A 13,361-nucleotide genomic window follows, 5' to 3' on the forward strand; every position below is an offset into this window, starting at 1 on the left:
AGAGAGAGAGGGGTAGGCTAGAGAGTAGAGAGAGAGAAAGAGAGAGAGAGGAGAGAGAGAAGTGGTAGAGAGAGAGAGCGGGAGAGAGAAATAGAGTCAAAAGAGAGCGAGAGAGAGACTGGAGCACAGAACACAATAGCAGAGGCAGAGAGGCACTAAGCCCGACAGGCACGCACTGCTGAAAACGGCCTGGAGGGGCTCTATCTGGGTGGGGGAGTGTTTGTGTGTGTGTGTGTGTGTGTGTGTGTGTGTGTGTGTGTGTGTGTGTGTGTGTGTGTGTGTGTGTGTGCAGGGTGGGCTGTGACGTCGTCCAGCTCACCAGTTCCACATAACAAGCTTTTTTTTTCACATTACAGCTGCAGCAGGGAATCCACCCAAAAATAGCCCTGTTTCCACTGTTTCCACATCCTTCTAACACGTGCAGATTTCTGGAGCTACTTAACTATAGTCCTGTGTTGTGTGTCAGACAGACTGAGAGTTGGGAGTCTGGCCTGACGTGGCTACAGTCCTGTGCTGTGTGTCAAACAGAGTGGTTCAGACCTGGCACTCATCTGTGGGCACTTAGCTTAGTCCCCCAAATAATCAGCAGGCCATTAATAGACTGCAGTGGGGGATGTGGAGGAAGGGAGGGGTAACAGTTCAGTTCAGGCACTGGGGGGTGAGAAAGGGAATGTTTGTGATATGGAGAGAGAGAGAGAGAGAGAGAGATGGGGAGAGCGAGAGAGAGAGAGAGAGAGAGAGAGAGAGCGAGAGAGATGGGGACAGAGTGTATGAGAGAAAAACAAGGGAGAGAGGGAAAGAGAGAGAAAGAGAGAGAAAGAGAGAGAGGACAGGAGAGCAGAGGAGTGAGGGGGGGAACAGAATGGGATCATGGTATGTCCATCAGACAACATATCTACCTGCCAACACGTCCATGTTGGTGTCGCTTCATCACTGTCCAGGCCTCAGATATTACAGGGGATACGTCCCAAATGGAACCCTATTCCTTAGGAGACACAGGGCTTTCTCTGGATAACCTGTCTCCTTACATTAGGGCCCCTCCATCACCTGTCTCCTGACATTAGGGCCCCTCCATCACCTGTCTCCTTACATTAGGGCCCCTCCATCACCTGTCTCCTGACATTAGGGCCCCTCCATCACCTGTCTCCTGACATTAGGGCCCCTCCATCACCAGTCTCCTTACATTAGGGCCCCTCCATCACCTGTCTCCTTACATTAGGGCCCCTCCATCACCTGTCTCCTGACATTAGGGCCCCTCCATCACCTGTCCCCTGACATTAGGGCCCCTCCATCACCAGTCTCCTTACATTAGGGCCCCTCCATCACCTGTCTCCTGACATTAGGGCCCCTCCATCACCTGTCTCCTTACTTTAGGGCCCCTCCATCACCTGTCTCCTTACATTAGGGCCCCTCCATCACCTGTCTGCTTACTTTAGGGCCCCTCATCACCTGTCTCCTTACATTAGGGCCCCTCCATCACCTGTCTCCTGACATTAGGGCCCCTCCATCACCAGTCTACTGACATTAGGGCCCCTCCATCACCAGTCTCCTGACATTAGGGCCCCTCCATCACCAGTCTCCTGACATTAGGGCCCCTCCATCACCTGTCTCCTGACATTAGGGCCCCTCCATCACCAGTCTCCTTAGATTAGGGCCCCTCCATCACCTGTCTCCTGACATTAGGGCCCGTCCATCACCTGTCTCCTGACATTAGGGCCCCTCCATCACCAGTCTCCTTACTTTAGGGGCCCCTCCATCACCTGTCTCCTTACATTAGGGCCCCTCCATCACCTGTCTCCTGACATTAGGGCCCCTCCATCACCAGTCTCCTTACTTTAGGGGCCCCTCCATCACCTGTCTGCTGACATTAGGGCCCCTCCATCACCTGTCTCCTGACATTAGGGCCCCTCCATCACCAGTCTCCTTACATTAGGGCCCCTCCATCACCAGTCTCCTTAGATTAGGGCCCCTCCATCACCTGTCTCCTTACATTAGGGACCCTCCATCACCAGTCTCCTTACATTAGGGCCCCTCCATCACCAGTCTCCTGACATTAGGGCCCCTCCATCAAGTGCTTCAGGCCTGACACTGGACGAGGCTTAGACCTGGGCTCAAATACTATTTGAAATAATTTTTGTCATTTCAAATACTGAAATACTGTATGTGGCCTTTACTGCCTGGTTAAATGGAACCAATAGAATAGTTGCACTGGGCACAGATGTCAATTCAACATCTAGTCCACGTTGGTTCAACATCATTTCATTGAAATGACGTGAACACAATGTTGATTCAACCACTCCAGACAGACTTGATCAAAAAGCTAAACATGTTTGAAATATTTCAAGTTGTATCTGAACCCAGGTATGATCCTGATCTCTGACACTGGGTTTTTCTGTCTGTGACGGATCCATTATCCCTCATCAATTATCCCTTATCCATTCTCCCTTATTCATTATATCTTATCCATTATTCATTATCCCTTATCCGTTATCCATTATCCCTTATTCATTATCCATTATCCATTATTCATTATCCCTTATCCGTTATCCATTATCCCTTATTCATTATCCATTCTCCCTTATTCATTATATCTTATCCATTATTCATTATCCCTTATCCGTTATCCATTATCCCTTATTCATTATCCATTATCCCTTATCCATTATCCCTTATTAATGATCTCTTATCCATTATTTATTGTTAATTATCCTTATCCATTATCCGTTATATCTTATCCTTAATCTATTACTCCTTATCCATTATCCCTTAAACATGATCCATTCTCCCTCATCCATTATTTCTTATCCGTTCTACCTTACCCATTATCTGTTTCCCATGATCTATTAACCATTATCTGTTGTCAATGATCCCTTATCCATTATCCCTTATCCATCATAAAGAGAAAGTTACAGAGGCATAAATATCATACCAATCCCCAAAATGCTAACCTCCCCTGTTATTGTAATGGTGAGAGGTTAGCATGTCTTGGGGGTATGATATAAAATGCTAAACTCCCCTGTTATTGTAATGGTGAGAGGTTAGCATGTCTTGAGGGTATGATATAAAATGCTAAACTCCCCTGTTATTGTAATGGTGAGAGGTTAGCATGTCTTGGGGGTATGATATAAAATGCTAACCTCCCCTGTTATTGTAATGGTGAGAGGTTAGCATGTCTTGAGGGTATGATATAAAATGCTAACCTCCCCTGTTATTGTAATGGTGAGAGGTTAGCATGTCTTGAGGGTATGATATAAAATGCTAACCTCCCCTGTTATTGTAATGGTGAGAGGTTAGCATGTCTTGGGGGTATGATATAAAATGCTAACCTCCCCTGTTATTGTAATGGTGAGAGGTTAGCATGTCTTGAGGGTATGATATAAAATGCTAAACTCCCCTGTTATTGTAATGGTGAGAGGTTAGCATGTCTTGGGGGTATGATATAAAATGCTAACCTCCCCTGTTATTGTAATGGTGAGAGGTTAGCATGTCTTGAGGGTATGATATTTGTGAGTTTGTGATTTTCCCATTCATCATTATTCACGATTAATTCAGGATTATCTGTAATCATGGTAGCATCCACATTCAGTGTTTAGAAACATATTATATTCTAATTTACAATAAAAGTGACTCCAAAATGACACAATATATTATTTACAATTCATTACTATTGAGCACATAGTAATCTGAAACCAAAACCAAAACAAACAGCAAAGGCATTCAACAGGTTTGTCACAAGCTTGATGTAATTATTGCGTGCTAGGAATATGGGACCAAATACTTAACTTATTATTACTTTAATACACATATAAGTGAATTTGTTCCAATACTTGTAGTCCCTTAAATGGAGGGACTATGTACAGAAAGTGCTGTAATTACTAAATGGTTTACCCAATATGGATGAAAATACTCTCAAATTAAAACTAAGTCTGCACTTTAACCTCATAGTCATTGTATCATTTCAAATCCGGAGTGCTGGAGTAGAGAGCCAAAATAAACCAAAATGTGTCGCTGTGGCCATACTTTTGGAGCTCACTGTAACTAGAAATAAAGTGATCGATAGTAAACAGTAGCAGGAGCGTAGGTGATGAGTCAAAACAAAGTCACTGCAAAAATATTCTGATAGTCCGGCTAGCTACACTATATATACAACAGTATGTGGACACACCTTCAAATCAGTGGTTATGGAAGACCACAGCCAAACCCGTTGCTGACATGTATATAAAACTGAGCACACAGCCATGCAATCTCCATAGACAAACATTAGCAGTATATTGGCCTTAATGAAGAGATGTGACTTTCAACATATCGTTATAGGATGCCACCTTGATAACAAGTCAGTTCGTCAAATGTCTGCCTTGCTAGAGCTGCCCCGGTCAACTGTGATGTTATTGTGAAGTGGAAATGTCTAAGAGCAACAACGGCTCAGCCGCGAAGTGGTAGGCCACACACAAGTTCACAGAATGGGACCACCCAGTGCTGAAGCGCGTAGCGCATAAAAATCGTCTGTCCTCTGTTGCAACAGTCACTACCGAGTTCCAAACTGCCTCTGGAAGCAACATCAGCACAATAACTGTTCGTTGGGAGCTTCATGAAATGGGTTTCCATGGCCGATCAGCTGCACACAAGTCTAAGATCACCGTGCACAATGCCAAGCATCGGCTGGAGTGGTGTAAAGCTCGCCGCCATTGGACTCTGGAACAGTGGAAACACGTCCTCTGGAGTGATGAATCACGCTTCACCATCTGGCAGTCTGACGAATTAATCTGGGTTTGGCGGATGCCAGGTGAATGCTACCTGCCCCAATGCATAGTGCCAACTGTAAAGTTTGGTGGATGAGGAATAATGGTCTGGGGCTGTTTTTCATGTTCAGGCTAGGCCCCTTAGTTCCAGTGAAGGGAAATCTTAATGCTACAGCATACAATGACATTCTAGACGATTCTGTGCTTCCAACTTTGTAGCAACAGTTTGGGCAAGGCCTTTTCCTGTTTCAGCATGACAATGCCCCCGTGCACAAAGCGAGGTCCATACAGCAATGGTTTGTTGAGATGGGTGTGGAAGAACTTGACTGGCCTGCATAGAGCCCTGACCTCAAACCCAACGAACAACTTTGGGATGAATTGAAACGCCGACTGCGAGCCAGGCCTAATTGCTCAGCATCAGTGCCCGACCTCACTAATGCTCTTGCGGCTAAATGGAGCAAGTCCCCGCGGCCATGTTCCAACATCTAGTAGAAAGCCTTCCCAGAAGAGTGGAGGCTGTTATAGCAGCAAAGGATGGACCAACTCCATATTAATGCTCATGATTTTGGAATGAGATGTTTGACAAGCAGGTGTCCACATACTTTTGGTCATGCGGTGTATTTGGTCAGCTATTTAACTAACCATTTAGCAGTCCCCTCTAGTCACATTCTATCGTTCGTTTATCATCTCAGCCGGTTGTTTCGTACTGCGTTTCCATTAACCAGTAAACAGAAACACTAGCTGGACTTGTGTCCAGAAGGCAAGACACTTGTGAAGTTACCTTGGTAAGAAATCAATAGTCACATAGCCTCAGGGATCTATGGGCTGTAGCAGTTAGAGTAGCTGGATGCAGTGTACAGATGGACTACCGCTAGTGTTTGTAAGGGAATTGACCCCTGATTTGGAAGGTTATTGTTTTTTCTACTAGGAGATGAGTTAGGCTTTGAGACACGATGAGGTTAGAGCGAGTGTATGTTTGTTTATAAAACTCAACACAGTGTTTTTTCCATGATACACAAACCTTTACATTTATGTATAATGTATCCTTTATCCTGGGAAGTCACATTGCGATTCACGTCTCTTTTTTTAAGTGAGCCCTGGACATGTAGTATTATGAATAGTAAATTCCTTTGTGGTTATTGTGATCTGATTGTCATGGTAACCTTCACGTTCCTCCTTTAACTCGTTAGCTCCATCATCGGGCATCAGATCACCAAGATTAACACACACAAACACACACACACATCTCTCTCCTCTCGTCCTAACGGTCCCGTCTTTCTGTCCCAAGCTCATCGGCTCCATCATCGGGCGCCAGGGCACCAAGATTAACACACACATCTCTCTCCTCTCGTCCTAACGGTCCCGACTTTCTGTCCCAAGCTCATCGGCTCCATCATCGGGTGCCAGGGCACCAAGATTAACACACACATCTCTCTCCTCTCGTCCTAACGGTCCCGTCTTTCTGTCCCAAGCTCATCGGCTCCATCATCGGGCGCCAGGGCACCAAGATCAATGAGATCCGGCAGGCGTCAGGGGCTCAGATAAAGATTGGTAGCCAGCTGGACAGCACCAGTGATAGAGCCGTCACCATCACAGGGACCCCCATCTCTATCAACCTGGCCCAATACCTCATCACCTCCTGGTAAGACAAAGCTCTGGTCCTCTGTTGCTCAGTTGGTAGAGCTTCTAACACCAGGGTAGTGGGTTTGTCAAATGTATGCACTCATGACTGTAAGTCACGTTGAATAAACGTGTCCCCTGAATGGCATATATTATGATATGTATTGTTATATATTAACTCTGGCACCACTCAGGGTTTACCTGGGCTGTGTTCAGTAGGCACAAAACAGAAGAAAATGTTACAATATTTCTTTTCAACGGAAAATGAATATAGACCTTTCTTATTGGACAAGTCCAGGTAGTCCCTCCTTGTTTCAGTCCGTTTTCTTCAGTTCGGTGCCTAATGAACATGACCCTCGTCAAGCCTCATGATACAAGGGGGGCATTTCACTGCTTCAACACAGTCTTAACTTGTACCTACCTCAACAGATTAAAGATTTATTTAATCTTGTTATAACGTAATGTTGACACATTCATTTTCAACAGCTCGTACTATAAGAAAAATAGCAACACATTTTGAAGTATGTACTAAAACTGTTAAGTAGGACAATAACGCATTAATACGCTGATTAAAATCAAGTCTTTTATCTTGTGATGATTATTTATGTTGTGTGACTGCTCTCGGAAGGACCTCTCCCCTCCAATCAGAAGAGATGTCAGACTACATCGTTCACTCACCCTCTCTGTTACCAAGTGTTGCATCAGACAGTTGAAAGTGCTGAATTTTGAACATACCCCATTTCTACAAAGAACAAAGATTTGACTGTGTAGCCAGATGGACCCTAAAAAACACACTGTAGTCATGCTGCATTAGAAATGATACACTGTATATTACACTGTATTACACGTTGCATACACATTGTCTTATTATTACAGACAATACAAATACATTATATATTTATTTACATATTGACAAATACAATATGTATCTTTGATCCTTTACAGAATAAGGAAAATCCTAATGAACTTTGAACTTATTTGTGTTTCCCTTACCCAAGCCCTTACCCAAGCCATCACCCTGACTTATAGCACCCACTCCTTTCATGAGAGCCAGAAAGATCCTCCCCCCTCAAATAATCTGTTACAACCTCCAGAAAAACACACCTCTTTTATCATTTAGATTTTTAATCTCCTTTTTTATTTGATTTCTTTAATTGCACTCAATTTCTTTTCTTTAACATGTCTTTTATTTCTTTAACCTTCTAATCCTTTTCCATCCGTTACTCCCTCCTTTCCTCCTTCCCTTGTCCTTCCCTCCACCCTCCTTCCCTTGTCCTTCCCTCCACCCTCCTTCCCTCCTTCCCTTGTCCTTCCCTCCACCCTCCTTCCCTCCTTCCCTTGTCCTTCCCTCCACCCTCCTTCCCTTGTCCTTCCCTCCACCCTCCTTCCCTCCTTCCCTTGTCCTTCCCTCCACCCTCCTTCCCTTGTCCTTCCCTCCACCCTCCTTCCCTTGTCCTTCCCTCCACCCTCCTTCCCTTGTCCTTCCCTCCACCCTCCTTCCCTCCCTACACCTCCAACCCCCTCTTCCTCCACCTCCTATCCTCCTTCTCCTATCACCATGTGCAGTTTAGAGACCGCCAAATCCACCGCCCAGTCTTCCTCCATGTCGACCCCTGCTGACCTCACCATGGCCTACAGCCATCCGCCCTCCCCAGCCCAGTCTTCAGCTGTGGCTGCTGCCACCCTGGCTGCCATGGGCTGCCCTGGCATGTCCCACTCCCACCCCCACGCTGCAGTCCCCATGATGGGCACCCACCCCTATGGGGCCCTCCCCCTCTCCAGCCTCCTTGGAATGCAATCCATGAAATCCATCCAATCTGTACCCTTCCTGGCTTTATCCAACCCTGCCGCCAATGCAGCCGCTGCCGCTGGGGCCCATGCCCAGGCCCAGATCTCCTATACAGCGAAGATCTCCTCGGCCAACGGGATCGGGAAGAAACCGGAGAGACAGAAGTTTGCGCCATACTGATGACGTCCGTCTCCATCCCTCCATCACTCCATCCATCTCTCCAGCTCTCACTTCCGTCCCTGAGACAAGAAAGAAAGGGGGAAGAATGGAGGGAAGGTCCGTTTTTGTTGTTGTTGTTATATTCCTCCATTCTCTTCTCTCTTGTAGTTGCGTAGTACATTCTAGAGACTTTAGCCCTTATCTTCAATACACTAGGAGGAACTTTGGATTGGCTCGTATAGAAAGCTATATTGATGTTGTCAGGCCAAGGAAGCCTATCAAGCCATAGGCTGTATCTCAGATGGAACCCATCTCAGATGGAACCCATCTCAAATGGAACCCATCTCAGATGGAACACATCTCAGATGGAACCCATCTCAGATGGAACACATCTCAGATGGAACCCATCTCAGATGGAACCCATCTCACCTTTACAGTGCAGTTCTGTTGACCAGAGCTAATGGTGCTCCAGGGTTCTAGGGCCCACCAGGGTTCTGATAAAAAGTAGTGCATTATATATGGAAAAGGGTTCTGTTTGAGATGCAGCCGGAGACTATTCTTACCTTCACTTTTATCCTCCTCTCACCGTCCTTTCATTCTACGCTACTGCTTTTATTTATTATTGACTTCTACTGAAATATTCCCGCAACAAGTTTATACATTTAAACACTGGTGACTGATGCTCGACTGTAAGTTCCTGTATCAGCTTTTATACAATGTGTGTTCCTTCCTTTATACAACTCCAAGGTTTTTTTTTGTATTTGAAGAACGATGTAAAACAATATGTTTTTAAAAATGACTTCAGACCTCTCTTTTAGTGTTATTTTGTCATGTTTTTTTGTCACATTTTATTTGAAATGTGTTGTTTAATTTATTTTATTTATTATGACGAATATTACTTTTACAATAAAATGTTAGTTTTTGGGGGGGAAAATGGCTCCAGGTACTACTACCAAGACTACTAATTCTTCTCTTCCTTCCTGTCCTGAGTTTTGACTAAAGAAGGTATTTCCTCCTGTCTCTCACCTCAGAAGTGGTATCTCCTACTAAAGCAAGGTTTTTTTAGCAACCTTAGGTTTTTGTTGAATAGAGAAAAAGTGTTTTTCCACATCTTATATGTCAATATAATAAATAATTTAACACGCTAAAAGCAGGGTACATGCATTTCCAACTGTCCTACTGGGATTTAAACAGCTAAAGCCCACTTGGGATGAGGGTTGAGGGATGAGGAATGAGGGATGAGGGGTGAGAGTTGAGGGATGAGGTTTGAGGGAGGAGGGGTGAGGAATGAGGGATGAGGGGTGAAAGTTGAGCGATGAGGTTTGAGGGAGGAAGGGTGAGGGATGAGAGTTGAGGGATGAGGTTTGAGGGAGGAGGGTGAGGTTTGAGGGATGAGGTTTGAGGGAGGAGGGGTGAGGAATGAGAGATCAGGGGTGAAAGTTGAGGGATGAGATTTGAGGGAGGAGGGGTGAGGGATGAGGTTTGAGGGAGGAGGGGTGAGGGGTGAGGGATGAGGTTTGAGGGAGGAGGGATGAGGGGTGAGAGCTGAGGGATGAGGTTTGAGGGGTGAGGGATGAGGGAGGAGGGGTGAGGGATGAGGGATGATGATGTTTTTCTCACCCCGGTTGTCAAACTATTGTGCCACTTACTAGCTATTCTTGACTAATTCTGCATGTTAGCTTGGCCACACACTCACAGACACACACACACACACACACAAGCGCGCACACACACACATTGGAACACACACGCACACACACACTGGAACACACACTGAAACACACACACACACACACACAGGTTAAAATACACATTGGGCTGGGTCTTTGTGTTGACAGACTCTATAGACCTAAATAACCACAAGTAATGTGAAAGACAAGCAATACTGAAGTGAAGGAGTGCATCTGCTGTAGCCTACAGACCAATAGAGACAGACAGGACAACATATATACTACTACTACTACTACCACTGTAATACATTATAACTCTATCTTACAGAGATGTTTTGTGTTGAGTTTTTATAAATATGCCGTAAAATATGAACGCACTTATTTTTATAAAAACACTGAAACGAGTTGTAAGTTGTAGGAATTTACTGTGTTCACTTACTAGTAAATCACTCATTCATAGTCTGTCTCAAAAGCTACCTTCTTCCCTGTACAGTGCACTACATTTCACCACACTCGCTTGACATGTAGTGCACTGTATTAGCTAGGGTGTCTTTTTCGGGATGCAGACATCCACTGAACGTTGTTGTCTAAAACCTCCAGTCCACCGTGTGTTTTTTCTGGTCTCTCCTAACGTCTCTCACTGTAGCCCATTTGCATGAGTTCAACTTGAATTGATGTCTATGCAAAACATCTCTTGACGTTTCAGCAAAATGTATTTGTTGTTCTGCGTAGCTCGTAGTATCAATACTGACTCGTAGGAAAGAACTCAAACACAGACTAGTTTTGGAGAGGATACAGGGGGATTAGCTAGGGGAGCAACAATCTAGTAACTCCACCCCCTGGTTTTATACAAATCCCAGTTGGAAGATTCCCGGAATCAGAAGGCAATCATCTGGAAATCTGCAATCCTCCAACCAGGATTTCTGGAAAACCTGGGAATTTTGGAGAAAGTTACAAGAATTTTTGCGACCCAAAAAAATCAAGCAATGCGGCATTTGTTTTGGCATAGTTTTTTAACCATAAGGATAACTATATAAAAGCAATGATCTCATTCCAACTCTTTCTAATGCCGGGAGGCACATTTCAGTTGAAGGCATTCAGTTGTACAACTGACTAGATACCCCCCCTTTTCCCTTTCCTTTAACACACAATATGCACATGACTATAACCCAATCAAAAGGACACAAATACAATACAATATTGCACTTAAACATGAGCGTTTCTGTTATCATGGAAGAATAGATATCAACATATTCTATTGATTAGATACCATCACACTTCTTGCAATGTCTTTTTTTTTTTTTTGCTTGCGTCCTCACAGGAAAAGTTCTGTCATTTGAATCCACATGAAGTTTTCCTCTGTTGTTTCTTTCTATACATGCCATTCTAATAAACAAAACAATATGCATCTACTTCGTTCTACCAGTCTCCTTTTTCCTCTCTAAGCATTTTTTATTAAGCCCAGCAACTGTAACTAAGTACCTAACACATGAATGAGCACAAGTCTATGATGTCTGTTCAATTCAAATGTATTTAAATTAAAGTGACTAGATTCAGTGAGATTGACATCCACATAGTGTTGTTTTTTGGTGGTGTCGGAGGTGGAATTGCGTTACGGCTCGTGTTAGAGCTGTCAAATCCATAAGCGTCTCGTTCCGTTACCTTGCCATTGGATACAATGAAACCACACCCCACTATAATCTGTGAAATCCCATGCAGCTGCGTTAGATGTTTATGCAGCCGCAACGCGTTACAAACTCAAACACTCAGATTAGACTGATGGGCTTAAATCCCCCCCCCCCATCCAAAATAACATGAAAACAGGCATTAGCCTCACATCAATGGTTTGACATTTGAGAGTCATTATTTCTAACATCAATAGAGCCTACACTTTCTAGCGGCATTTTGAACTTCTAACGCAGTAGGATAATAAGGAAGTGACTTGTGACAGACAGGAGCAGCTATTCACCCATACTTCGATTCATACCACAGTTACACCTCCCAACATTCACCGATACGTCAGCTCATACCACAGTTACACCTCCAACATTCACCGATACGTCAGCTCATACCACAGTTACACCTCCAACATTCACCGATACGTCAGCTCATAACACAGTTACACCTCCAACATTCACCGATACGTCAGCTCATACCACAGTTACACCTCCAACATTCACCGATACGTCAGCTCATACCACAGTTACACCTCCAACATTCACCGATACGTCAGCTCATACCACAGTTACACCTCCAACATTCACCGATACGTCAGCTCATACCACAGTTACACCTCCAACATTCACCGATACGTCAGCTCATACCACAGTTACACCTCCAACATTCACCGATACGTCAGCTCATACCACAGTTACACCTCCAACATTCACCGATACGTCAGCTCATACCACAGTTACAGTTGCACGTCAAACACCGCCAAAACATGCGGATCTGCTATGTGGATTTTGGCCAACGCTGGTTAACGTTGGACCTGATTAAATATACATTTTTTTGTCCTGCGAGGCGACTTATTTTCTTCATTACAAGAAAAGCAGAAGACATGTTTAACCAGTTGGTGGTTGGTAGGCAGGTATTAGTTCATTTAATTATCTAGGTATTATATACTGTAGGTTTCATATGTACCCCAGTGCTGTAATTACATATGTTTAACAGTAGTCCTCCCCACCCCCTCAGTGTAGGTCTCCATACAGGGTGTTATTCTGCTGGCTCCTAGCCATCACCTGCCACCACTATAAAGGCATGGTGTGTATCCCAAATGACACCCTGGCCCAGAACAGAACGGCACGTCCTGCTCTTCACTGTAATCAAAGGCCTACTATTAATACTATGCAAGCCAGTCTCTCTTGGCTAAGAGTTCAGGAACGACTGACTGTGTCTCTTCTTGTTTTTATAAGAAACATGAATGTGTTGGAAATTCCCAAATTGTTTGCATAGTCAACTTACACACAGCACTGACACACACACACTTACCCCACCAGACATGCCACCAGGGGTCTTTTCACAGTCCCCAAGTCCAGAACAAATTCAAGGAAACATACAGTATTATACAGAGCCATGATTGCATGGAACTCCCTTCCATCTCATACACAGTAAGTGAACAGTTAACCTGGTTTAAAAAAAACAAATAAAGCAACGCCTCACAGCACAACGCCTCTCCCCCATGTGACCTATTGGTTGTGTGTATGTACTGACATGTGACCTATTGGTTGTGTGTATGTACTGACATGTGACCTATTGGTTGTGTGTATGTACTGACATGTGACCTATTGGTTGTGTGTATGTACTGACATGTAACCTATTGGTTGTGTGTATGTACTGATATGTGACCTATTGGTTGTGTGTATGTACTGACATGTGACCTAT

At 44.4% G+C, this 13,361-nt stretch overlaps 1 protein-coding gene across 5 annotated transcripts in view; it reads left to right on the plus strand.

The window, feature by feature from the left end:
* Nucleotides 1-9,457, plus strand: part of pcbp4 (poly(rC) binding protein 4) — a 129,890-nt gene extending 120,433 nt beyond the window's left edge. For 3 of the 5 annotated variants that reach the window (XM_029692881.1, XM_029692886.1, XM_029692884.1), the window contains 2 exons: nucleotides 6,212-6,381; nucleotides 7,926-9,457. In XM_029692881.1, the coding sequence (XP_029548741.1) occupies nucleotides 6,212-6,381; nucleotides 7,926-8,328 (573 nt within the window). In that variant the 3' untranslated portion in view covers nucleotides 8,329-9,457. The other 2 variants (XM_029692882.1, XM_029692883.1) reach the window with 2 other exon arrangements.
* The last annotated feature ends 3,904 nt before the right edge of the window (nucleotides 9,458-13,361 follow it).

Source organism: Salmo trutta, chromosome 16 (genome assembly GCF_901001165.1).
Source record: "Salmo trutta chromosome 16, fSalTru1.1, whole genome shotgun sequence".
Taxonomy (NCBI): domain Eukaryota; kingdom Metazoa; phylum Chordata; class Actinopteri; order Salmoniformes; family Salmonidae; genus Salmo; species Salmo trutta.